This window comes from Macrosteles quadrilineatus, unplaced genomic scaffold (genome assembly GCF_028750875.1).
Source record: "Macrosteles quadrilineatus isolate MER2022 unplaced genomic scaffold, UCM_ALF_1.0 Scaffold_5__1_contigs__length_97177068, whole genome shotgun sequence".
In the NCBI taxonomy this organism is placed as follows: Eukaryota; Metazoa; Arthropoda; class Insecta; order Hemiptera; family Cicadellidae; genus Macrosteles; species Macrosteles quadrilineatus.
In genome coordinates, this window is record NW_026542598.1 from 6,659,535 (window position 1) to 6,687,118 (window position 27,584).

Below are 27,584 nucleotides of genomic sequence, written 5' to 3' on the forward strand. Positions count from 1 at the left end.
TAAATGGGTTTGGACTGCTTTCCCTTTAAAGTATTTAAGCTTACTTTAATAAAAATTCCACTGGCGTAGAGCACACAATAAAAAAATAGAGGGCCTTTCAGGAGGAAGCTGCTACTTTTGAAATTCACACCAGTATTGTATCTCTGTCTCACAAATTAACATTAAAAAACTCTTCACTTCAGTAGGTATTAAAAATCTAAAAAAAAAACACGTAAAATAATTATTTTTTGTAAAAAAATTATTTACTAAATGAGGTAGGTACTTAGAAATCTACAAAAACATGTCCCGTAACAATATCAAACTTAAAAATTAAAGATAAAACTGACAACTATGATTTATTTTATTAGTTATGACTATTGAACTATTAACTAACAGAGAAGGCATAGAATAAACAACATATTTTCAAATAAAATATCTTTTTTATTTACTTAACACATCTATATACAAAGAGAAAATAAATATAAACAAATTATTTACATTCCCAATGCAGCTATAATAGCCTATATCACAGAACAAAATTCTATTAATTACTAGATTTGTATACAGAATCTTTAAGTGGTGAAGTTATAAAGAGAAACTCTCACCGCAGCCGCACGTTCCCTTTATGTTGGGGTTGTTAAAGACAAACTCAGCTGACAGTTTGTCCTCCACATAATCCATCTCTGTGCCTAGAAGAGTCAGCTGTGCTTTCTTGTCAATGATTACACGAACACCTATAACATTGGCATTATCAACACATCAGAGAAATGATAAAGCTACAAAAAGTACAGGAAGGCCGTAAAACACACAAACACACATAGTATTTTGTCCATGGAGAACGATGTTGAACTCTGTGAACTCTCAGTGAACACTTTTTGTCTACACTTGACAAAGTCCCCCAGGGTAGGAAACATTGTGTGTGATCTATTGGCCTACCTTTACTTCTTGTAAGGTAAGCAAAGCAACAAGCTGGCTAGTTGTTGGTTACTAAAGGCCCGTTTAATCGCTCCAATTCATCTGTGCAAATCTTATTTGCACAAAACATCATATTTCGTAACCTTTAGATGGCAGATTGGTACAATCAATTGGATTGGAGCGACGTTGGAAGGTTGGAACGGGAAAAAACCATTTATACAATTTTGCTCAAACCTAACCTAAAACCAGTGTTCCGTTTATATTATACCACTTATCTATATATATAATTCTGTAAGACCAAATCTTTACCAGAAAATTTTGGACGTCTGGTAAGTCGCAGAAAAGTGGAAAATTAAAGGTCTTGACCCCAGGGACTCGGGAAAAATAGCAGAATTCCCATAAAGTTACCAGAAAACGGGATAAAACGTTATATATCCACCATAAGAAATGCATGGGGACTGAAAAGCGTCTGCATTCTATCAGCTGTTACTTATTTATTTGCAATGTTTACATTTATTCCGAAAGTCAATGTTGGTAAATAATGTTTCGAAATGAATTGTGTTTATTTTTTTTGTTTTCCGTTTTTATAATGAGTGAAGTAACTAGACAGGGTAGGGGAAGACCTGCAAGACGTGGAAGAGCATCCAGGAATTCAACAGACTTAAGAAATGCAAACGAGAACGTCATGTAGAACTAACTGTGAATAAAATCCAGAAGCTGTTTTACAACCTGTCTTTAGAAGAACGCTGGGAAATGAGTTGAGTGTTGTTTCTCACTATCTAAGTCCTCTTTAAAGCACTTGCATGCATTGTGGCACATTTCACTTCGCAGAGGAGGCCGCAAATGGACATTTCAACGCATGTTGCCACAATGGACATTCCACAACCACAAGTAAATGACGAACTAAAAGAACTGTTTTTACACGATTCGAACTTCATAAAAACATACAACAGTGCAATGGCTTTTGCGTCGCTTTCCGCTACACAAAAAGAGGTTCCGGGGTTCCGTTTCAAAATAATTAATAATAATTTTAACCTTTACATTTGGTTCTCAAAATGGAAACTATAACAGAATTTGTAAGATTACAAAACAAATATTCAATTTTAAACTAGAAAATATGTACAATGTTTGGCTGTATGATTTCAGCTCTGATTCGTCGTTCTCCGGGCTCAGGCCAAACCGTGTGGACGTTTCCATTTGTTAATGTGTTGTGTTATTGATTTAAAGATTATTTTCCAATTGTATTTTTCATTGACACATCAGAAGCAACTAATATACGACTCCAACGGAAGGAAAACCAAGATATAAAACAAGAAACACTGTTAATTTTAAGTAACATAAAACTGATAATTTTAAAAACATATTTCGAATATTTGTATTTTTATATATGGGTTTTTATTGTAGTTAGGGGCTATGGCCCCTACAGGCCACTAGTAATCTATATAACCTCTGTACGTTTATGTGCTAATAAACATGATTTGATTTGATTTTTATTTGACTTAGGCCCGGTTTCCCCAGCTCATTTACATACACATCTTACTATTGGTAAGATGTGGGACCCCTCTTTTACTCCATACATCTTGGGCCTTACCATGTCACTGATGGTAATAGCTTCTTCCCAGTAGGGGTAAATTTGCTAAAACTAGAATTATAATACCATTTTAGGTGTAAAAAAAAAACTTTTAAAAAGGGTCTATAGCTTGATTTAAATATTACAAAGGAACAGTCGAAAGACTTTGTAGAAAACAAACAATGTTCAGATAACCACCCTAGTTGTATCTTGTGAACATACTAGGCTACTTAAAATTGACTAATTAAAATCAAATTAGTGGCATTGTCAAATTTGTAGCTGTACTTACCATCTTGCATCACCTCTTCATCGAATTTCCCCTTTTCCTCAACGTAATCAAGAGTGTAGCTAAGTCCATTGCATCCCCTTTGTTGCACGCCCACTTTTAAGCCAATCTGGAAACAGTAAAACATGTACAATAAGTGGTGTAAAACGTAAAACATTCATCTCCTATCTATTGAAAAATAATCTAAAAAGAATGTGTACGTACACTTATCGATCTACCATGCTCTCTTGGTAGGGGAGATGACAACATAGACCACTTTACCGTTGATCAGCCCTAACTTCATTTTGTGTTGTTTATTTTAAATCTCGTTGACAAAAACTGTAAAAAGGTTAAAAAATTAGTACTGCCTTGTGATCCTTCTGCTCCAATAAGACTCTGCACCCGTAATGTGCGCACTCGTTAATAAGTGCTTACAACTTTTAGTACTTTCGTGTTAAAGGAAACATTTATTATTGATGATTTATTTTAGATATACCGGTAACATATGGATATTTTATTTTTTGATCCGATATATCGATATTAACGAATTGAAACATATCAGCTGACAACTTCGATATATAAATATCGTTCAGTATCAACAAATAATTTAAAAAATATTATATTTAAACGGAACTGTTCTAAACTAACTTTACCTAACTAACCAAACTTTCTGTCACATTTTCAAAATTCTGCTTGTTATTCCCCACATGCCTTTTCTGTTATCACACTGAATTTTGAAATGGTACATCAAGTCACAGAAAACATACTACTATAACCCAGAATGCCAACCGCATGGTAAAAAGCATTAAGCGTTTTGAGAGAGCTTTGCCTGTCAATTCGTAGGCAGCGCCACCAGCGTTGTGCTATGCTGAGTGCATGGCAACGCTGGTGGCGCTGCCTACGGATTGACAGGCAAAGCTCTCTCAAAACGCTTAATGCTTTTTACCATGCGGTTGGCATTCTGGGTTATAGTAGTATGTTTTCTGTGATCAAGTTTGGCTAGTTATGTTAGGTTGGTTTAGAACAGTTTAATTTCTAAATTTGTAATTTATATGCGTTTTATGATATTAAAACAGAAGTAATATGGATTGTAAAGAAAAAGAAAAATATTGATATATCGAAAAGAAATCATCGATAATTATGAATGTTCCCTTTAATAGGAGAGTAACCAACTTTTCATCAGTGTCTTAATGTTAATTATTATGTGACCATCCTAATGATAGTTTTCATCGTTCAAAATTTTAAGGGCAGCTTGAAGATGAAATGTCAACATCTAAATGTGTAGTCCATTCTTGGAGTAGGAGAACAAGGCCTTACAAGGTATTTTAACCTTTTGCAATCAGGTCTACCACACTAATAACGCTGGTAAACCAAAAGCTTTTCAACAGTTGACAGCTCTGAAATCTGCGACCTCCTAGTGTTAAATCTAGCCCAAAATCCTGTTTTGGCTACGAGTGTATCATTAATTTACCATTATAAATATATCTATAATTAATTCAATTATAAATCAATCACAAAAACATTACAGACTTTATTTGTCTCAAAAGTAAAACAATTTGCTATTGGTGTTTGGCCCCTGGTTTACACCAAAAGCTATTAACTTAACGAATAATTTTTGTGGTGGCAAATGGTATATAAAAAATGTCAATGGCAGTGAAACATGCAAAGAAAAAATAGGAAAATCTTAGTTTATAAGTGACAACAATTAAATATAGGAATTATTTGGCTACTCACAAACTGAGGTTTTCCTTGAAGAATCTCCTTTATCTTTGACACTGCAGCTGGCGTCTGAAACAGTGAACAGTGAAACTCAATTCATTTGGTTTTTAGTTGTTACACTATTTAAACTATTTAAACAGATTTCCTAAAAGGTAAGTTTTCATCAATGCAAACATTTTTCACCGAGTTTTTTATAGCAATGTTTAACTTAAGCCTCGGTCACACTCTGTTTAGCAGCCGCTACTAGCCACTGGTAACATTGCTAACAAACAGCCTAAAAATCAGCTTTGGTCTCATGAAAGAAAGAAAGTCGGCATGATTTGTCTAGAAATGAACTTTACAACAAAAGAAGTCAAAGAAGAGTGGTGTAGGGGCAGGTGACGTCTACAACCTAGCGGCTATTTACTGGCGGCTAGTGGTTATAATGTGAACCCTATAGATTCGCTGGCTGGCAATATTTACCAGCGGCTGGTTAGTAGCGGCTGCTCAACAGCCTCGTGTGACCGAGGCTTTACAGTACCTATCCAGCTAGATGTCCAGCTGAAGTCAATTATAATTTAAGTCCTGTAGTGCCTGTTAGAAATGAGTTCTTGAAATAACCATTAAGTAGGCCTATCATTTTAATGAGAGAATGACGCACAGTAGCCTAGAAAATGAAAATCACACAGAAGGCAGGGACAACTAGGTGGCCGACACCCATTAGAAAGATGGATGAACCGGCTGCATAATAAACAATATAGCAGTGTCAGTCTTCACCATTAAAAGGATGTTTTGATGTAGACATGGTTGTGTTAGGTCTTGCTCAAAGTGGTAGTGACCAGTAGGGTAGTGATGCTTGATTGCGAGATGTGTAAGCAATTGAAATGTTCCTTCTTGAGATTTTCCGCTTATCGATTGCTTCAATTACTTATCGAGAGGATTGTACAATCAAAATGTTTCTCTTAATTGTGGCATTCATTTAAGCCAAAGCATCTGTCTGCAACCTGTCCACATTTCATGAGTTGTTATGCGGAAGTTATTTCTTATTCTAGATTTCTTATGGAATAGTATTATGTACAACATATACTGCTGACATAATTGAATAAATACTTAAGTCACTCCGTAGCGGGGGAGCGAGCTGGCGTAGTGGTTAGAGCGCCCGAGGTCCCGGGTTCGATCCCTGCCAAGTCACCAATGGATTTTATCCAAGTGATAATGCCGCAATCCCTAGGTCTAGCCTGAAGTAATGTGAAAAACAATTCCAGGCTCGTGCCTAGGGTTCAAGGACAAAAAAAAAAAAATCACTCCGTAGTGTCAACAGCAATAGAAAATTATTTTTAAGTACCTACCTAATAAATGTTAACATAACACTACGAGAACTTTCAGTCTTGCTATAAACATTTTGATTCACGTAGCCCACAAACATTTAGGTAGGCTAGTTTATAAAATATATTGTGAATAGTTTTTATTGCTTAAGCCAAATTTATTGTGGTATGTCACTATTCCGTGGATAAAGAAAGTAATATCCATAAACTTTCCTCGTGTTTTAAGTAAGAAAGATCCCTCATTGGGGTACAATCCCCGGCAGATACAATAGAAATTAGATGCTTATTGCCAATGCCGTACTAAACAAAACAATTGCCGTGAACATCTTGTTAAAAGTGTCTCGGTAAGGACTTTTCGGATCTCTTTTAGAAGAATACGAGAGAAATTAGACCTATATGCTCATGCTGTGCTGAACCGAAACAATCACCACATTTCGTTAGGTTAAAAAAATTAAAACCTCTCGGTAAGAACCTCTCCCTAAGCAAAAATACAATTGAAATGCCTCGAGCGGTATAAACAATCAAAATGTTCTAAATTAACAAAAACCTAACCAAACTTACTGTATGATTTCATGAATCGGTTTCATAAGAGAAAAGGCATAACTTATGGGGAGGCCAGGCTGGGTTTATGTGGATTCGTGACTAAATTAAGTCCTTTGAAGGTAGGTTAGGTTAAGTAGGTATAAGGTTAAGTGTAGGTTATAGGCGATCGGGTTGTTTATTGATGTTAAAGATCCATATTGTTTTTTGCTTACTAGTCTCTAGGCATATTAGGAAAGTTAGCAGAAAGTTTAGGTACAGTCCTAATCATCACTTTTCTTTATGTTTTTTGGGTCGCTGAACACGAATATGAGGTTTGCTGACAGATATTTTGCCCGGAACATTGGTTATTTTGTGAAAAACCTTAAAATTTGGGCACATTTTTTGGTTTTTAGGGCAAATCTCGGTAAGTATGGGTTTTTGAGAAAATCCTGCTTTGTAAAATTAAAGATGACAAAATTTACTACAAGTTTCCTACATAATGTTTGTTTCTACGACGAACCGTTTCGCCACTAGAGCACACTAAAAAAGGCCAAAAGTACAAAAAATTAAAAACATTGCTAAATGCTGCCGTTTTACATTACGTTTCCATGGAAACAACACATGTTACGATAATTTTAACTATTTATTCATGATAACAAACTGAAACACACTTAAAAATACCCCCGCCGCAGCAAACCTGCAGACTAAGCGAATTTCCATTTCCCTGATTGGATTTACACTAAAATGTCTCCTTAGAAATATCACATTTATTCCCTATTTAAATAAAAGTTTAACGAGTACTTAGGTTTGCTGCAACAGGGAGGGTAAAAAGGTGTTTTTTGTAAAATGTAATAATTTAGTATAAAATGAATGCATTTTCCAAATTTGATCAAAATATGTTCATAAACAAGCAAACTACAACAGTTTACTTAGTCTCCATAAGAATAACATGGGCATTTTAAATTTACTGATTTTTGGAATTTTCTCCGTAACCATTAGGCGCATAACAACGCTCTAATATACTAAATTATTTGTTTTTTTAAGCTCTACAAAATGGTATAGAAAGAAATTGCTAAATTTTAAGTTTATAGTTCATCTTGGGCCCATAAAAAAAAATTGATGGAATGCCAACCTTCAACCCGAAGAGAGTGAATTACATGATCCTACCAACCAACCAATTCATGAGATTATTAACATTATAAAAAGAAAGATTGTCTCCATTTTCCACAATTTAATCCTAAAAGACGGGTATTTCTTTCAGGTGGAGTTTTGTGGTCAGAAGACACTCTAGTTAGTTTATTACCTAGTGAATTTCCCCTATAGGGAATGAGCTATTATCGTAGTACTCATGGTACGACCTGGACCCGGGACCGATTTACTTTATCGTTTTGAGGCCCCTAGAGACCAAAAACACCATCCGTTCAAATTCATATATGTGTCCGTTAGGGCGAGAACGCGAGCAAAAATCATCCGATTTTGATGAAAATTGGGACAAACGTGTAAACCTACGTCTATTCGAACGAGTTCGCGAACCAGCATGATCGGACTATGGGAACAGGGATTTAAGGGGGGTTTTATGGGGTAAAAATAGGTTTTTCCCATTTTTGACCCTAAAAACACAAAAGTTTACAATTTCTTTCCAAACCATTTTGTGGAGCTTATATATTGAAGCGTTATTATGTGCCTAATGGTTACGGAGAAAATTCTAAAAATCAGTAAATTTAAAATGCCCATGTTATTCTTATGGAGACTAAGTAAACTGTTGTAGTTTGCTTGTTTATGAACATATTTTGATCAAATTTGGAAAATGCATTAATTTCATACAAAATTATTACATTTTACAAAAAAAATCTTTTTACCCTCCCTGTTGCAGCAAACCTAAGTACTCGTTAAACTTTTATTTAAATAGGGAATAAATGTGATATTTCTAAGGAGACATTTTAGTGTAAATCCAATCAGGGAAATGAAAATTCGCTTAGTCTGCAGGTTTGCTGCGGCGGGGGTATTTTTAAGTGTGTTTCAGTTTGTTATCATGAATAAATAGTTAAAATTATCGTAACATGAGTTGTTTCCATGGAAACGTAATAAAAAACGGCAGCATTTAGCAGTGTTTTTAATTTATTGCACTTCTGGCCTTTTTAGTGTGCTCTAGTGACGAAACGGTTCGTCGTAGAAACAAACATTATGTAGGAAACTTGTAGTAAATTTTGTCATCTATAATTTTACAAAGCAGAATTTTCTCAAAAACCCATACTTACAGAGATTTGCCCGAAAAACTAAAAAAAGTGCCCAAATTTTAAGGTTTTCACAAAATAACCAATGTTCTGGGCAAAATATCTGTCAGCAAACCTCATATTCGTGTTCAGCGACCCAAAAAACATAAAGAAAAGTGATGATTAGGACTGTACCTAAACTTTCCGCTAACTGTCACTTATATTCCTAATATGCCTAGCCTATACAAGCAATTTTTAAATTGTCTTTTAATTGTCATTTAATCAACTAAGTATTCCAAAAAATTAAAAACAATATGGATGATGTAACATCAATAAACAACCCGATCACCCATAATTAACCTACACATTACTTTCTTAATCCAACCTAACTTCAAAACACTTATTAATGCAACCACGAACCTACACAAACCCCGACCTGCCTTCCCCACATGCCTAAATAAGATCATTCATTGTTTCAGTTTTAACGGAAGTAGATCTGTATTATAGGTACCGGTACTTCACTTCTTGTTCCTAGGTGTGCGATGTGCTCCGCACCTTAAGAAAGTATACCGTATATTTTTGCAATTTTGGCGATTTCCGTGCCTTTAAAACATAATTTAAAGGTATTATTTTATGGTTTAACCCATTGGAGACTTGGTTTTGTGTTCAATAGCATAGCCTTTAGAATCCATTAAAAAATGGCTAATTTGCAGTGTTTCAGTAAAAAATTCATAAAAAATTTACTTTTTAACTTAAATAGATAAAAGTTGTATGTAAATTAATTAAAATTAAATTTCCTATTGTAATAAATATGTTTCAAGTAAAAAAATAACAATAATTTTTTTTATCTTTTAAAATGAAAAAAAAAATAAAAAAATTATATATATTTTTCAAAAGCAATGTCAAAGAATTTATTATAAATATTTTTTTTAACTATTTCATGCTTTTATTTCCTTACTTTATTTAATTCCCTACATAAAATTTTTTTATTTGTAATTATATCTACAATAGTCTATGTTTTACAGCTATTTATGTAAAACACTGTCTACCCTCTCATCACCACTAGGCCTACGCCGCCCGATTCGCCGTCACTTTCACTTTAATTTTCCCACTAAAGGCTGTCAATCTCACTCGAGAATATGCGATCAAATTAGTTTGTTGGCTTCCATTTATAAAACATAATAATAAACCCGTAACTAAGTTATAATGACTTATCACCACTGAAAGTACGAACACAAACAAACACAAAGGTCTGAAAATCAAGAATGTAAACAATCACGTCACATCTGATGCACCATATTGTCAACCATACAAATGAAAATAACATCCCTTGTCAGTTTCTAATATTACAGAGAGAGTAAGAAAACAATTTTATTGTAAAACTGTAGACTTAAAACGAATAAAACAAATCAGCTGTTACGTAATGACAACTTTCAATGACGTAATATTTTTACACTTTTTGTTACTTGTTTTCTACTTATTACTTTTAGTTTATTCTTAAATAATCATTTTTTATTTAAACTATAACTCTTGAGAAACATTTCAATACATAAAACTTAGTAACTACGCAACAATTAATTAAAAAATCAATAATAATGCTATGTCGTCATCACGAGATAGTCTCGTGATGAGGCTTTTGGGCCAACATAACCCATCACGAGACAGTCTCGTGCAAAGTCTCCAATGGGTTAAGAGGATCGTAGGAATGGTGTATGAAGGTTTTGAAAAGTTAGAAGATAGGCTAAGTTCAGAAATAAGTTACTAAATTAAATTTCAAATAATATGAAGATTGGCTTGGTCCTATTACAGTTTCAGCTGTGTACTGTCCTCCAAGGCATGTTATAACTTACAATCAATTTGAACAGTATTTCAACACTCTTGGTAATAGATTTATTGCAGGGGGTGATTTTAATGCAAAGCATCAAGAATGGGGGTCACGTTTGGCTACACCCAGAGGCAGACAGCTTTTAAGATTAATGAATGACAATCAGTTCACCCATTTTTCAACTGGTGAACCTACCTACTGGCCCACTGATATGCGAAAAATCCCTGATCTGTTAGACTTTTTTATTTCAAAAGGTATTAACCAAAATTACACTGAAGTAAAATCTTGTCTTGACCTATCTTCTGACCATTCACCAGTTATGTTAAATTTAAGTACCGAAATATTTCACAAAGAACCAGGGGACGTATTTTTCAATAAATACACGGACTGGAATCAATTTTGAAATTTTATAAATCACAACTTAAATTTACACATACAGCTACGTAGTCCTGAAAATGTAGAAGCTGCTGTTGATCACTTTGTTGACTGTATTCAAAATTCTGCCAAAGAATCCACACCTCTACCTAATCATGAAAAATCAGAGAAAATAGGCCTAGGCTACCCAATTCATATCAAGAAAAAGATAGCAGAAAAGAGACGACTCAGAAGAATTTGGCAAAACTCAAGAAACCCAAATGATAAGACCAACTTTAACCGAGCAGCACGGAATTTGAAAAGATTACTGTACGACACAAAAAACCGATGGTTTGAAGAGTATACTCAATCTTTGTCGGCTACGGAAGCTACGGATTACTCGTTATGGAAAGTAACAAAAAGGCTGAAGCAACCCCAAATTTCAATCCCGCCAATTCGTAAACCGGATGGAAGCTGGGCTAAGAGTGACATAGAAAAATCTGAAGCTTTCGGGGATTACTTTTCCAATGTATTCAAGCCAAATGTAGGTGTGGTCAATAATGAAGAAGAAATAATAGAATTCTTGGACTCTCCACTTCAACTTGACTTTCCTCTGGAAAAATTCAGACCTACAGAAATTAAGGCAACCATTGACAAATCGCTAAATCCGAAAAAATCTCCTGGTTACGATTCTATCACTGGGAAAATGTTAAAAGAACTGCCAAGGAAAGGAATGATTTTTATTGCATTTCTCTTTAATTCTATATTGAGACTAGACCACATACCAACTCAATTTAAGAAAGCCCAATTAATTGTTATACCAAAACCAGGAAAACCTCCTCATGAAATCACTTCCTACAGACCTATAAGTCTCTTGCCTATAGTGTCCAAGTTGTTTGAGAAATTGTTCCTCAAAAGACTACAAGCTCTTTTTGAAGAAGACGACGTCATTCCAGGACACCAATTCGGGTTTAGACGGAGACATGGCACCGTGGAGCAGGTCCATAGGGTTGTTCATACAATTCGAAACTGTTTGGAAAACAAACAATTTTGTTCTGCTGCTTTCCTTGATGTCAGTCAGGCATTTGACAAAGTATGGCACTCTGGCTTACTATTCAAAATTAAGAAGTTACTACCCCATTCAGTTTTTCCTATTTTAAAATCATATCTTACCAACAGAACTTTCCAAATTAAACATCAAAATTACTTAACTGACCTTTACCCTATAGAATCAGGAATCCCCCAAGGAAGCGTGCTTGGACCATACTTGTATATTCTCTATACATCGGACCTACCAGAAAGTGTAAACACTATGGTTGCTACATTTGCGGATGACACGGCGATTTTATCTGTCCACGACAATCCAGCTCAAGCTACAGCAAATTTACAGCTAAACTTGGATGAAATTTCTCATTGGTTTAAAACATGGAGGTTCAAAATTAATGAAAATAAATCAGCACACATTACTTTTACCTTAAATCAGGCTATTGGAAGGCACATATCTGGACTAAAAGGCAACAACTAAATTTAAAAACAACTAAACTTAATTGGCTTCTTGGATCTAAATCAAAACTCAGTACACAAAATAAATTGTTGCTGTACAAAACAGTTTTAAAACCAATTTGGACTTATGGTATTCAGCTTTGGGGATCAGCAAGTACCTCAAACATTGAAATTATTCAACGTTACCAATCAAAATTGTTACGTAAAATTGTCAACGCTCCTTGGTTTGTTACCAACAGAACACTTCACAATGATCTTCAAATTCGAACAGTAAAAGAAGAAATTACAAAATATAGTGAAAAATACATTATAAAATTGGAAAATCATTCAATTCATCTTGCACTTAATTTATTGGACAATCACAACACCATTTACAGACTGAAGCGACATACGATATTGGACCTACCATTCAGATTCGGCTAAGTGTTATCAAAATTCTCTTTGTTTGCTAGTGTTGACGGTGGTCAATCACTAGCTCATGTTCTTCAAGTTATTTTTGTATTACTATTTACATCATTTGCTTATTGTTCAACTTGAACAGATTGTAAATTAAATAAAGTTAAAAAAAAAAAAAAAAATTTGCAATAAAAATTAAGGAAAGCATCAGACGTTTTGGTAATATTACAGTTAGATTTTTTAAGTGTCAACAAATGTAACTACTAGCTCGGTGTCATTTACTCATCTATTACTGTACTTGCATTGAACTTGAGAACAACATGTAGGCCTAGCCTGTGACCTAAGTTTTCAATGGGCTTCAAATCAATTCAGGATGAGTTTTAGTAAGTTAGGTCCAACTAATGATCTCTTCTCCTAAAAATAATTAGGCCTAAGTTAATAAACGCAAAAACTCACCAAAACAAGAGCTGCTCTTGGAGGAAATTTCCTTTTCACAGCTCTGACAGTGGCTGAAGCAGCTAACCTTCCAACTGTAGAAGCCATATTGTTTCTTCAGCTGAAAATGTCAAAACTTTCTTTGATTACGTATTAACTCTTGTCAATTGGCCAAGTATTAGGGCCTATTATATCAAATTTCACTTTTTAAGCTCAAACTTTTAACATTTTAATTTTAACCTCAACATTTTAAGGTGACGATGGTTGATCAATACAAGCATCATAGCAGAAGCTAGATAGATAGAAAGTACCCTAGGTTAAGCATTCTACCTAGTTTAGGTTATTTTATACCTATCATATGCCTCGTAGTCGTAATCTGCTGATTTCTCTGTTAGTTTTATAGTTTAGTTGTCATTTTTTTAGCAGGCAACGCTGCTTTTTTCCGAACTTGGCTGTCTGTGGTCTGTTCAAGCTTAAATCATCTGTTTTACTTTACTGTTTAACAGCTGATTTCTCCCTCCCCGAATCAATGCTTCTTGCCGAAAACACCCGAAGAGAAACTTCGGCTGAAATGACGTCAGGTTCGTGGGTTATCGTAACAGGTCTAGCAGTTATTATGCTCCCAGAATTCCTCAATAGTACATGTCCGCCATAAGTGTTGGGTGGCTGTATGTCGGTTGGGGAGCTGTTACCTTCGAGACCAATTACGGCCTCATGCAGCAATCTCCTCCAGAGATTAAGGAAAAGTTACTGAAGGCACTCGACAGGGAATACAATGTAAGGTTTGATAATGCTTATAAATCACACGGTTACAGGTTTTTAGGAATGAAATTGTGACTACGTAGAAACACTCGTGAGTGGCGTGTACGTGTTGTTTAAGGTGTTATATTTAGTGTTTAAACAACAAATATATGCCATTATTTGACCTAAAATCCCTACAAAAGTTACCTGCAATATCATGAGAGTAGTTGGTAATCAAGTTTTTCATCACCCAAACGGAGAAGTGTTAAAATTTGTGTATTTAAGGCTATTGTACGGAGCTGTAGAAAGTGCTGCCTACCCTTGGCCCACCTCGCAGCCTCTCATACGCGGCACTGCGCTTGCGCACTGGTCTTTGCAACAGTTCCGGTCGGGAGTCGACCCATGATACTTATATTGCCAAATTTTGTATTTTACATTTACTCCTCACCTAGCCTCCTTAACTCTTCATAATGATTAAAAATTTGCTCATAGTAATTTATTTTATTTAGATTATTTTCCTACTGGTTGTATTATAGTTATACCTAGCCAAATATTCTAATGAGAAATAGGCTTAGGCCTCGACTAATCTGTCCATAAACTTATAAATTGTAGCTAACATAAATCACCCGTATCCAACAGAACCACATAAGTTTAATTAAAGATATCTACTTAACTTAAGTTAATCAGAAATGCCTTACTTAACTTATAAGCTGGACTAGGCTATCCATATTTTTAACGAGAATTTAGGGCCCTAATTAATTGCCTAATAATGTGAACTTCAAGACAAATGTAGGCCTTGGCCTAGCCTAAATTACCTGTGCTTTTATTTATTCTGACTTTTTTATTTGACAAGGTTAAGTTACTGATAGGGCCTATGGTCTAAACCAGGTAAACTTAAGTTTAAAATGGTACCTAAAGTCCCTTTCCGCAAGTCTTCCGTAATAGTCCCACGCGGACCTAAGTTAACTTAAGTTACATTACTTAATAATAATCTTAAAAAGTTAGCAAAAAAATCCTAATTTTTAAGGATTTTTAGACACTAAGAAGTTTGTTGTAGTGCGTTAAACATGATCAAAAATAAAGTTAGTGAAGTAAGTTAACTTAACCTAAGCCCTAGACCCACTTAACTCATGTGTATAAGAAAATAAATCACAGGTTTCAGTTCTTAGGCTAGGCCTGCGTAACTTACTTACAGTTCACTTAGCTTAACTTAGGCCTATACTTTTTCGCAATGAAATATTGAGTTTTCATTTTGGGCTAATTAAAGCTTATTTTACGTCTAACTTAAAAATTGTAATAGATTTACTTAATGTAAGTTACTTAGGCTACTTATGTAGCCTATTGTCTGAGTTAAGATATTAAGTTAACTTACGCCTGCTGCATTTTCATAGGAGATTTCAAGTTTATTGAGCAGTGTACGTAAGTTAGGGCCTACGCTATTAAAGCAAACGGTCCAAACCCATAACTCAAGTTGTGTTTTGTGGATGTGGCCAAAATCAAACCTGTAAGTTACTTCTCACTGAAGTTCGAGGCGCCAAGTTAACCTTAAAAGCAACATATGTTTATGAAGTTAGAAGGGTCCTGTAACCCTCCAAGTGTCCATGGTAATGTTCTTAATGTCCGCCCATTTATTGCGCAATCGCAGGGTTTTATTAAGATGTATCTTAGAAACTTAAAAACACTCTAAAGTATACTGTTTTATATATAATTTTGTTTGAAAAACTATGGGCTTTAATGTAATATATAAAACATTACAAAAAATCAACAATTTTTGTGGGGTTAAAATTTCTCAAAAATCATAAAAGAAATTAAAAAAATGTATGTTTGTGCTCAATAAATTTATACAGTCCACTCTTGGTAATTCAAACACTTGATAATTCAAAACTTTCGATAATTCAAAATGCAGGCTCAGTCCCTAGAGAATCTCTCAATATTTCAAATTTTTACCATGCATTTTGATACACTCGGTATTTCAAAGTCCAAATAGAGGGAAGGTCAATTTGTAACACGCAGTAATTCGAAGTTTAGACGGCAAAACACTCTATAATTCGAAGTGATCTCTTCCTGTTATAACAGGAAACTATACAGTACAGTACATCCTGTTCCCATGGTAGGCTATTTGATGGACGTTTTGATGTTTGTTTAGTTAGAGCAGTAGTCTGAGTTAGTTCGCTGACTTGTTTTTCTAAGTTGGCAATCCGATCTCTAGATTGTGCGACATCTCCTTGAGCACAAACGTAGTTGTCGACAGCTGACAGTTCAGCTATTGGCGAAATATATAGCGCTAAAAACAGATTTATTTGCAACTACAGTAACTGAAAAATAAGCCGTTGATTGTTTAAAAGTGTAATAAAATACGGTGTATGATGTTTTATTGTAACGTGCTGTACCTTTGTATGTATTAAACAAATGAACTCTCTGTAATTCGAATGGTTTATTTTTCTCCCGATAAATCGAACTCTTGATAATTCAAAATTCTTGATAATTCAAATTTATATGCTTGGCCCACCAATTTCGAATTATCAAGAGTCTACTGTAATAATTTTAGGTCTACAAATATTTCAAAATAGCCACTTTGTTCTATATTTTAGGAGGATTCCAAAAATATAATAGGCTAATACAATAAGTAGATTTGCAAATAAATAAGTTATGGGTGAAAAACAGATTTCGTACATTTAGCGATAGCTAAGAATGCATAGCCTAACCATAGCTAGGAATCTGGCAGATCATTTACATCAATATCACTACATACTTCTTTAGGAGCATAAACCAGCCCTTCAAAATCACTTAACACGTTCACTGCGGGCGTATCCGAACGGATACGGGCCAAGCGCTGTCCAGGTGAGGCCGTAACCGATCGGATACGCTCGGCAATGCCTTTCGTATATCATCGTTTTTGCTCTAGCGTCGGTCGAAGTCAGACCTATTCCACGTTAGCGAGTAGTGGGTGATTTGCTTTTTGTTGTGTTGTAGGTTGGTGGTAAAATTTTCCCATAAAATCCCCGTCTGGCAAACTTAAAAATCAACTTGTTGTCCCGTCTTTCTCCCTCCAATTGGCAATACGATGGGACCGGCTACGTTCCAAGCAGTGCTGCTATCTGTGAGTGTTTAGCAAACTACGTCGACTCTTGTTATAAAACAGGACATCACCGCACGTTATTTGCGATTCGTCATACCGAAATATGAGAGCCAATCACCCGGCAATCGGGTTTGTTCGACGCTGCGGGCTGCGCCGCACTGGGGTTACGCCTGCCATTTGATGGCCCGCAGCGAACGTGTTAAATGTTCTTATAATGCACCACGTATATCACTACTTTTTATTTTTAACACTAAAACAATGATAAACGTAATAAAACACATCGGTCATTGGTGTGAGGTTAACCAAGTTGTTTACAAATACGCACGCCATCTGTCTGCTACAATATTTTCGTAACTAAAATGAAAAGAGTCTAGAAACAGACATCAGGAGAAAGCTTAGAATCTGCCGAAAACAACGATAGCCTACCAATCTCGATCCAGTTCAATCTGATTCAGTCAGTCCCAGAGCCTTCGCCGTAAACGATGTTTGTGTGTCGCTTAAGCGACGCATAACACCACGGTGGGTGTGTTGTGCGTCGATTACGCGACGCTTAACACTCGGAGGGTACTTTCCTGTTAAAGGGAACATTCATTATTATCGATACAGTATTTTTGTTTACCGATCCATTACATATTGACAACTGATCTTGTTTAGGCTAAAATAGTCTATTACCTAGATATGGATTAAGAAATGAAACTGTTCTAAGCTAACCTAACATAAACAACCAAACTCGCTGTACTATTTAAAAATTACTTTTGATAACAGAAAAGGCAAGTTGAACATGGAATGTTACACAGCAAGTTTGGTTAGTTAGGCCTATGTTAGGTTATTTCTTTAGAACAGTTTGATTTCATTATTGTTTGTTGATACTGAACAATATTTATCGTAGTTGTCAGCTGATATGTTTCAATTTGTTAATATCGATATATTGAGAAAAAAATCATCGATAATAATGAATGTTCCCTTTAACAGGAAAGTACCAGTTTATGATATGAAAGTAGCCTAAGTTAGGCTAGGCCAACTTACATTTAACTTTAATCATCATTACATTTTTCACTCTTGTAAAATTAAAGACCATTAATTTAATTTAAGTAAGTTAGGCCTAACTTTTTTTTGATCAGGGCTTAAGTTAAATAGGCACTAAGTTTAAAGGACACTAAGTTAGGCTAACATAGGCTACTAAAGTTTTAGCCTCCCAGTAAATCCCAAGTAAACAAAATGAAGTACAGTAGACTCCCTCTTATCCGGATACCTTTTAGCCGGACATCGGTTTAACCGGACTACACTCGGCGTAAATGGCATCTCTTTAACCGGACAATTTTTATCAGCACATTGGTTTAACTGGACTAGATCGGCAGGAAGTGGGTGCTACTGAAACGACTATTCTCGTGGGAAAGATTTGAGACCAGTGATCACAAGTCTAAACACAATGCTCTTTTAAATTTAAGTCGAATATCACAGTTAACGGTTGTAACAAGTTTTTGGGGACATCATTTTAACCAGAAAAACCGTTATCCGGACTGGCCTTGGTCCCGAGGAGTCCGGATAGGAGGCAGTCTATTGTAACTAACTTAAATTTTCAGTTGGTTAAAGGTGGAAATTAGGTGGTTAAAAGATTCCTGGATTTTTTATTCAAAATTTAGCTCCCTCCGGTGGCAAAAAGTGAGTAGGCCTAGCCTACAACTGTGGGTAAGGCCTCCTCTTATTTTGTTGGTAGGCTTAAAACCTATCTCCTTTTTTTACTAAGGCTAAGTTAACTTATCCACTTAAAACAATTTAATTAAAGGCACTTGGGTAAAATAAGTTAAATGTCTGCATTCGTAAATATCGTTAATTAAGCTAGAAAAATACAACTCTTGTACTCTCTAGACCTTCTAAAGTTTTTTTATTCCTGCTTTCACTTTGGCTAGCAACGCCCTAATTTTATCATCTTATTTCATTGTTCCCACTTCTTCAATTTACGTTTTCCGGCCAGCCCAAAGAAATCAGAGTTTTGTCACCAATGAAGCTAAACTGCGTTTAGCAGAGAACGTTTTGTTTACGTTATTCGTTGTTTTTAGTGAGATGTAAGTTAGTTGGGGATTCAATTTTGCTAGCCCGTTAAAGGTGTTACCGGTAATCCATCAGTGGCCATACCTACCATATGGCAACCCTATTTAAAAGCTTTCTAGGTTTTAAGTTACATTGTTTTATTACGATCATCATTACTGTCATCCTTAAATCTACAGCTGTGTAAAATAACTTAAGTTAAAGCTACTTATTTAAAATAATTAAATTGACAGTTGATTTCTGACCTTTGTCTTCACAACAGATAAACTTGGTAAGTTAAGAGGGTTGGGTTGGGTTGAAAGCACTCAACTTTTTAAATTTACTGTCAGTTATTATCACAGTAAGTTTAAACTTACGCTACTTTGACTGATTTTGAAATGTTCATCACCAGCCTTGAACCGATTCCTTTTCTAGACACTGACGCTGTGCAATTTATGCCTTTGCTATATCGTAACTAAGTTTTTCTGTTTTGAACCCGTTTTCAAAAACATTCATAACTTAAAAGTAACTATAAACTTAGAAGCATGTCGTTGAAAAATAGGCCTAAGCAGGCCTACCTAACTTCTAATTAAAAATAACCTAGATGATACTGGGAGATGAGCGTACACAGATAATAACTAGTCCATGAAAAATATGTTATATATATAACATATTTGACTCGATTGATTGATTGATTGATTGATTGTTATACTAGTGTACATGTTGCTCGAATTCGAGCAATTGCAAAGTATTACAGGAGTTATTTCAAAACGAATAACAGTCATATTTACAATGAGTTTAAAAGAGTCAACTCAAAGATTACCGGTGTGTAACACAGATCATATTTATCTTCGTTATTGATAAACCTAAAGCATTCCGGCCGATTTTCTCCTTCTCAATGTGCCTCGTTGTACAGGCAATACAGGTCATTGATAGAGGGCGAATTGAGAACGAAAAGTCGTTTTGGGGTAGTGTTAGGGAGCATTTGTAACCTAGTTGAGATTGTCCAGGGTCAGGTGCTGACTGTGATGAGTTAAGCCTATATTAAGCTATGGTTCCACAGGATGCGGAATCTCCGAAAAATCTAGAGGGGTGGTTCTACAGACTGCGAAAATAACGTTGCGGAGATTCAGTTCTGTCCAAACTAGCGACTAGTATGGATAGAAAGAGGAAAGCCCTTTTGGCTTTGATGCTATATGATGCCATTGATGATGATATTGTCGGTCTTTTATCTTTGTTAGCGTCAAGTCACAGTGATCGAAGTGACATATTTAAGAATCGAGACAGTGAAGGGGCCTATTTTTGCTATTTATTTAACAAAACTTAAGGCGTTTCAATCACAAGATCCCGTTTAACACTTGATACCCAGACATCTCAGGATAATTGTTCGTCAGGTCTACCATTTTCGACAGTTTATGTTAAATGTATTAGGCCTATAATAATTTTTTTTAACAGTAAGTTTGTTGAAAATCGGTGTTGCGATTATATGTGTTACTTTATAATCGTTTGTCTATAACTCTTTTTACAGCACAAGACATACGGTAATGAAACTGCACGGCCACAATATTTGATGGATCTTCTCCGCTGGCGGAATCCGCACTGCTACTGCTCTCAGACCAGTATGATTTCTCCGCCATGCGGAACGGAAATTTCGGGATGCGGAATCGCAAGTCAGTGGAACCGCATACATGGGAACTCCATTAAACCAGTGTCGTTTTAATTCCGCAGCGGAAAAAATCGCACCGCACGGCGGAGATTCCGCATCCTGTGGAACCAGGCCTTTACCATCGATGTATAATAACTCCCTTTTACGCGCCACTGTTCTGTAGCTGCGGTCGTTATCACGATTACGCCTCTTGTCTATGTTTCGTTGTCGTCGCGTCGGAGGCATTTAAAAAGAAAAACAACAAATAAACAAATTATAGCTAGACAAAACAACGATAAATGCACAAATTTAAGTTACAATCATGCTAACTCGATCCATCATAGCGACACAAAACAACGATAAATACACAAATTTAAGATACAACCATACTAACGCGATCCGTCTTGGGGGTTATGTTTACACAAACTCAAATAGTAAAAAATGTACTCAATGCGTTTCATTGAATTGAAAAATAAATAACAGCAATGAAATTATACAGCTGATCAAAATGTAAACAATTATGTTCTTCATAAGGATAACATGGGAACTTTCAAAGCCACTGGGGCAGAGCCCAAGGGGCTTTTTCAAAAATATAAGGCCAGTTTGCAAATCTACGCGACACGCTCTTTCCAATGAGACGTCAATGGATAAAATCGGTTTAGAAATGGCGGAGGAGTTCAACCCCTAAGTTTCATGTAGCGTATTAATTATATAGATAGGTATTTGGTAGTGATAGTAAAAAAATATGACAACACCTTGAAAATGAAAAAGATTTTCACATTGTCCTTCTTAAATAAATTGTAGGCCTACAGTAGACTCCCTCTCATCCGGACACCTTATAACCGGACGTCAGTTTAACCGGACTACCCTTCGTGGAACATTTTTTATCAGCACTTTGGTTTAGACGGACTAGATCGGCAGGAAGTGGGCGGTACTGAAACGACTGTTCTCACGGGAAAGATTTGAGACCAGTGATCACGTGTCTAAATATGTACAATGCTCTCCTAAATTTAAGTCAAATATCACAGTAAACGAAAACCCATTATCCGGACTGGCCTCGGTCCCGAGGAGTCCGCATAAGAGGAAGTCTACTGTACTACAAAGATTATAACTCATAACTAAAGTAAAAAAATGTAAAAACAATTTTATTTATTATTTTATGGTTGTTGTCACTGACTGGAAAAGGTTATCTTTTAAACACAAATCCTATAGTTGTAGTATTGTAAGATTGGATTGGATTTATTTGTGTATATATTATAGTTGTAAATGTCAAAGAACTCAGGATGTTAGAGAAATAATAATACTTGCATGGTCATTGTAAACTTACACTACAAGCACATCAACTACAGTTACAGCTGCACACCACACCAACACTTTGAGAGTGATGTCCAAAGGGTGACCGCGCAGATGTCTGTGATCCTAGTAGCAACCGCAGTCAACCGTGACAGCTACCGCTCTCATGCTAACTCTAGTAACTCCAACCGCACGGGAGCCCCGGCAGTTGAAAGAAAATCTACAACTGTTGGGGTTGATTGGAAGTGGGCGGTTGCATGTGACCGGTCCCATTTTCTCCTTAGTACTTTGAACAGCTGCAGTTCCCGTGCAATAGCAACCGCGGCGGCTACCGCCCTCATGTGTACAGGACCTAATTGATTGATCCCGTGACATCCCACTCATGGAGACAATGAGCATAGGATTGATGAGAGAACTACTATGGAATTATGAAATAGGATTAAACTTAATGCCAGCTCTATCAAAAATCTCACTGATTTAGTGTTTATAGCTCTGTAAACTTAGCAATAGTTTTTTTTTTCTTTTTGTTCTGTATTTTTGTGTATGGAAAGATATTGATTAACTCTGTTCATCTATTAATTTATATAAATTCAAGGTAAAACCAATTTGCAATGTTACCGTAGTATTATTTAAATTCAGGCTGAACAAATTTTTAGCTGGATGGGAAGAATTTCTTGATTTAACGAGGTGATTACAGATTCGCTATTGATCCCTGAAGTTTTACCTTTGGATTTTATAGAATATTACTACTAAACCAACATTTAAGGTGGCCTAACATAGTATTATTATGCTATAGCCTAATTTTGTTTGTGTCGCAATCAGGTTGTGGACATGGCCACAGTGCTGGAGATTGTGTCTCTGCTGGAGAGGACACCTATCACAAAAGAAGCACTCGAGGTCAGTTGTTAGACGAGTAATTCCCATTGAAAAGTTTGAAATTTGAGTGTAAAATACCTAATCAAGATTATTCCTAATATTCGCCATTAACTTGGTAGGTATACTGAAGTAGACACCAGTATGAGCTAGCTGTAGCCAGTTTTTGCTCTACCAGAATTTTGAAATCCCTTATAATTTCCTCAGCAAACTCTGTCAATGGCTCAATTCAATTACGTACTCGCTTTTATCCTAAAACTGGCAAAAACATAGCATTTTACATAGAAATGTAGGTCTATGGTCAATATTTGAGTTGTTTAATCCATTAGGTATAAATTGTTGAAGAATGTCTTGTTATTTTATGACATGATGATGTTCAATCTGTACATAAACAATTACATTTAAAGAAATGCAAAACTTGTTCACAAAACCGGTCTTAATACAAGGGTTATCCATGAATCAAGGTTTTTATTGAGCTCCCGTGGCCAACGTTGTTTTTGCATTATCCACTACTATTCTACCTGGATTCCACCCCTATGTGACATCAATTAGTCTAGTTATAGTAGTAGAAAGCGATGAAGGAGGAAAATCTATGCTCCTACATTAATTAGATATACATGTTATAAGGTGTCATCCGCTATTGGAAGTTTAACATCAGTTGACAAATTAAATGGAGCTAAGTGATTGCACATAGACAATTTGCATGAGAGGTAGAGCGAGTTTGGATCTGGTCGTTAAAAATCGCATGATGTTGACGGTATTCCACTCAGTTTAAGGCTGTCTGCGTTCATAAATTTTGTTTGAGGCAGTAACAAAAGTTAAGGATGTATTACACAGATTGGGGTGTAAACGAATTAAGGATTGTCTAACTAATAGGGATGTCACTTCCACGGTCATGTATAAACCCCATCACCCCCTAAGACATCGATTAGCAAGCAAAGCTGCTTACCTCATTCGTTATGCGAATTTGCGCAGCATTATGAAAATTCCCTTTAGCGTCTATGCACAATTTCTCCGTCTACAAACCTTTGAGAATACAAATTTATGAACTGGCTACGGATTTCAACCGGTATGACTCCCTTCCTGATGGAGACGAAATATGAATCATGGAACGTGATTCGTACTTGACAGGGGTGTCGATTTTTCCTCCATCGCTTTTGGCTACTGTGATAAATTGTCAAATGTAGTTGGAATATAAGTTCTTAGCAAAGATATCAACGTTGGTTTCAGATTTAAACTCGCTCTTGGCTGGAGATTTAAGTTTTTACTTTTGTGCATGACATAAGCTCAGAGGAGTTTCATTGAAAAAAAAAAAACAAGAAAACATGTCCGATGAACTACATTGCATTACTTGAATATTTTTCTAGCTGCTGTACCCATGCTTCGCAACGGGAAGATGTACATTTTTTACCATAATTTAATTCATAATTGACTAACATGGTACCGGTACTACAATACCTACTCATATTTTAACAAAATTAAACTAATTGCCACAATTTCCAAATCACTGGGCATAGTTTAAAAGTCTGTTGTACTAACAACTAGCCTACTATCAAAATGTTTATCAGTAGATCTATAGTCAGATAAAACAATTGAACTGGACATACAACAGACTCATCAAGTTGGTCAAAATTTAGTATTATGTTTCTAAGAAATATAAATTACCATTACCGTTAATTAACCAGCCATTACCGTTTTATTATGTATTGGCAGGCGCCACCTAAATTAAGATTATTTCCACAGATGTAACAAAATTAAACTTGTAGATTGCACAGGTAAATAAGCAGCATGGGCTTCTCAGACAGCCCACATTTAAGCTGGGAAGAAAGAGTGCTTGCTAGCTCTGAGATGGAGTAGTTCCACCCACCTCCCCCTGTGCCCATGATAGGGACCGAGTGACAAAATATTTCACAGATAGACAAAATATTTACAGACAAAATATATCGATATCCACCACCTATAACTTTTGGGTTAATCACAACTTCATTTTGTTATTGTTTGTGTGTTTTTTTAGACACTGTTCACACGAGCGACTTATCTAGCTGACTAGTCTGTAACTAGGTAAGCAGGACTAGGTAGCAGACCAAAGATCAAATGGAGCCGTTCACACGAGCGTAAAACGACGGCGATCGAGCTTGCTGTCGCAAACCATCGCCAGGCCCCGTTCCCTAGCCCAGTGTCGCGACTAATCGCGGCATAGCAGTACACGTAGCCAAATGGGAGCGTTCAATCGTCGCTCTGCACCTTGCATGTTTACCTTTGTTTTCTTTGTACGCCAGTGATAGTTCCGAGTGGATGTTGATATTTTTATTGAATCGGTGAAGCAACGCCCGTGTCCTCGGAACACTTGTCTTTGGGAATAGCATGATAAAATTAAGAAGACAATGCAAGGAAGGAAGTTTGTCGTGTTTTGTACTCAGACTTATTGATTTGATCGTTGTTGATTGAAAGAATATAAGCAATGTTCTAAATTTCATAATAGTAAGCATCGTTACTGTCCAAGACATCAATGCTACAAAAACATCTTTAACTTACGATCACTGCAAAAAACATCAAATATTGATAACAAAAACATTGACTTATCAAAAACTTTGTTTATCGATGCACATTCATTTACGTCGCGCTTGCAATCTAGTCGGTGGACTCGTCGCTCGTGTGAACTGGTGTGTCGCCGGGTCGCTAGGAATGCTAGTCAATGTCAGTCAGCTAGATGTGTCACTCGAGTGAACCCTGCATCTATCTGTTGTATTCCAAGCTTGTGTTTTTCCCAAAGGACTTTTTTCTTGTTTAAAGATAAGTTGGTAAAAATATTAGCCTAACTAAATATTTTACTTTGGAACCTTAAGTTTTGTGGTAGTTAGAAAACAAGACAAGGTGACTTGTTGTTGAGGTTTTGCAATAACATTAACTAAGGGTAATAAATTCAAAGCTACTTCAAATTGATATTTTTTATCAATTGCCACTTGTTTTTCTTAATGTTGTAAGGAAGTATTATTTTTACTTAACATTTTCAATATGTAAAGTAGTTCTTTGAATAAAATAAAATTCAAAAACAGCAAGGAAAATAATTCATTATGTTTTACTTCAGAAGGAGCCTAAATTTAAGCTGTAACTTATTGTACCGGTATTTCAAAAATGTAAACCTAAAAAACATTCCAAATTGTTCTATGTTAAATTACTTACTTGTAATATCATAATGTAACTAATTGTTATGTTTTCAGACTACAAGGTTGGGGAAATACATCAATGAGCTTCGTAGAAAAACAAAAAACGATGCTTTGGCCAAAAGAGCCAAAGATTTGGTGCGGAGATGGCGTGACATGATTCTGCCACAAGCGGAAACGACGCCTCAGCATAATGGGTCGGCAAGACTACCAGCCTCCTCCAACAGTAGTAGTAGACCTCCCAGTAGCTCCACCCAGCCAAGGCCAGGCGTTATATCACCAGCAGTGTCCATCCCCAGCACCACTACCAGTCCTGCCCTCTCACAACCTAGCCGGGGCGAAGCAGTGCCTAAAACACACGCATCCAACAAGCGTCTGCGAAAAGACACTTCTCCGAGTGAAAAACCTCCTGCCAAAATGCCTAGACTCAACGGTTCGGCGTTCAGGCCGGACATCGGGGAATGTAGTCGCGATTCTAGTGACCGAGCTTCGGACGGCTGTGAAATCATTTCTGTGGTGACGAAAACTAACGATCGACCGCTCAGCGATAAAAAGAAAGGTCGTAAAAAGGGTTCCAAAAACCACTTAGGGAAGGAAATTAGTCAAGCTTCTAGTGATGATATAGTTAAGGAAAAAATAGCTTCAATCGCAAGGACTCCTAGAGTGAAAACTACCCAGGAGTTACTCGCTGACCTCAAGTCAAAGACTGACGGAACGTTACTTGTGGAAAACCGACCAGAGAACTGTGTGCTGCCAGGTGGGGATGAGCTGACTCGGAATAAAACCGAGCACATCGCCAAGTTCCTCAGATCGCAATCCGAGGTAGTTAACGACGATTCCATAGATGTTATTAAACAAGAAGAACTGAGGCCTGGTACAGAGTCACTTCCTTCCCACTCAACTGTCGGTCCCGCACAATCCTCCCGTGCCTCTTCGACAGTGCCTCCGTCTCCCGCGCCTGAGGAGTCTATCGAGCGGACCGTTGAGGAGATTTTATCTAGGTTACCTCCGTTGGACCCGGAAGCTATCCAGTGGGACGAGTGCCAGAGTCCCCCCTCCTCTCCCCCTCCTCCGTGTTCGGTAACTGAAGCAGACGTTCTCAGACTACATACCGAACAAATAGAGTGTTTAAACGGTTGTGCAGACCATTCTGGCCTAAAAACTAGTAAAGGTGATGAAGGCTTTAGTGAATGGCACGAAGTTGTATCTAGAACGTCTTACAATGGCGAATTATTACATATACTGCCTTACTGTGTAATTGACTAATAAAATGTTGTTATTATGTGATCGTGTTCCACAAAATTTGTTGAAAAGTGTTGTTGATTGTGTGTTTAAGGAAGGGTGGGGAATTTTAAAGTGCATTGGTTTTTTTGTATATTATGACCGTAAGTTGTATATTGGCATATGAAGAAGCAACAAATTATCTTTGGAAATATTGGGCTGACTCATCTTAATTGAGTAATATTTGTTAAAAACTGGCCATCTACATCATTGAAATTACCTGTTTCTCTTAGTCCAACATCTATTTAAACAGTATTTTTAACAAAGAAATTCTTATGTATATTGAGTTTTATAGAAGGCCATTTGTTGTGTTTTGTTTTTATGGCATATGAAGACCTTTTGTTACCATTTGCCCTATTTGTATATTAATGGTTATTAATATCGAGTGTAAACAATATACTCTGTACATTTTAATTGTTAGTACCTAATGTTAATGTTTATCTACATTTACTTATGTAATTTATTAATTTATTTTTCCAC

At 36.1% G+C, this 27,584-nt stretch overlaps 2 protein-coding genes across 4 annotated transcripts; one reads left to right on the forward strand and one right to left on the reverse strand.

Annotated features, from left to right (window-relative positions):
• Positions 1–399: 399 nt before the first annotated feature.
• LOC128994705 (iron-sulfur cluster assembly 1 homolog, mitochondrial-like) lies at positions 400–14,083 on the reverse strand. Of its 3 annotated transcripts, none has more exons than XM_054419433.1 (5): positions 13,949–14,083; positions 13,022–13,121; positions 4,464–4,517; positions 2,754–2,859; positions 400–713 (listed from the first exon to the last, which is right to left on the reverse strand). In XM_054419433.1, exons 2-5 carry the CDS (start codon positions 13,106–13,108, stop codon positions 565–567), a joined length of 396 nt encoding a protein of 131 aa, XP_054275408.1. In that variant the 5' UTR covers positions 13,109–13,121; positions 13,949–14,083; the 3' UTR covers positions 400–564. The 3 variants fall into 3 exon arrangements, with proteins under 3 accessions (XP_054275408.1, XP_054275410.1, XP_054275409.1); XM_054419435.1 differs by lacking the exon at positions 13,949–14,083 and adding an exon at positions 13,352–13,461; XM_054419434.1 differs by lacking the exon at positions 13,949–14,083 and having other exon boundaries at positions 13,022–13,343.
• LOC128994704 (uncharacterized) lies at positions 13,632–27,510 on the forward strand. Its single transcript, XM_054419432.1, has 3 exons — positions 13,632–13,777; positions 22,609–22,683; positions 25,881–27,510. The coding sequence occupies exons 1-3, from the start codon at positions 13,643–13,645 to the stop codon at positions 27,087–27,089; spliced, it is 1,419 nt and encodes a 472-aa protein (XP_054275407.1). The 5' UTR covers positions 13,632–13,642; the 3' UTR covers positions 27,090–27,510.
• Positions 27,511–27,584: the final 74 nt, after the last annotated feature.

Bases quoted from the DNA above. Each gene is read 5' to 3' on its own strand.
- LOC128994705 (XM_054419433.1), bottom strand. From the start codon at position 13,108: ATGGCTTCTACAGTTGGAAGGTTAGCTGCTTCAGCCACTGTCAGAGCT. The intron at 4,518-13,021 runs GTGAGTTTTTGC...TCACTGTTTCAG, and splicing joins CAAGAGCAGCTCTTGTTTTG to ACGCCAGCTGCAGTGTCAAA. The intron at 714-2,753 runs GTAAGTACAGCT...CCAATGTTATAG, and splicing joins TGAAGAGGTGATGCAAGATG to GTGTTCGTGTAATCATTGAC.
- LOC128994704 (XM_054419432.1), top strand. From the start codon at position 13,643: ATGTCCGCCATAAGTGTTGGGTGGCTGTATGTCGGTTGGGGAGCTGTT. The intron at 13,778-22,608 runs GTAAGGTTTGAT...TGTCGCAATCAG, and splicing joins CACTCGACAGGGAATACAAT to GTTGTGGACATGGCCACAGT. The intron at 22,684-25,880 runs GTCAGTTGTTAG...TTATGTTTTCAG, and splicing joins TCACAAAAGAAGCACTCGAG to ACTACAAGGTTGGGGAAATA.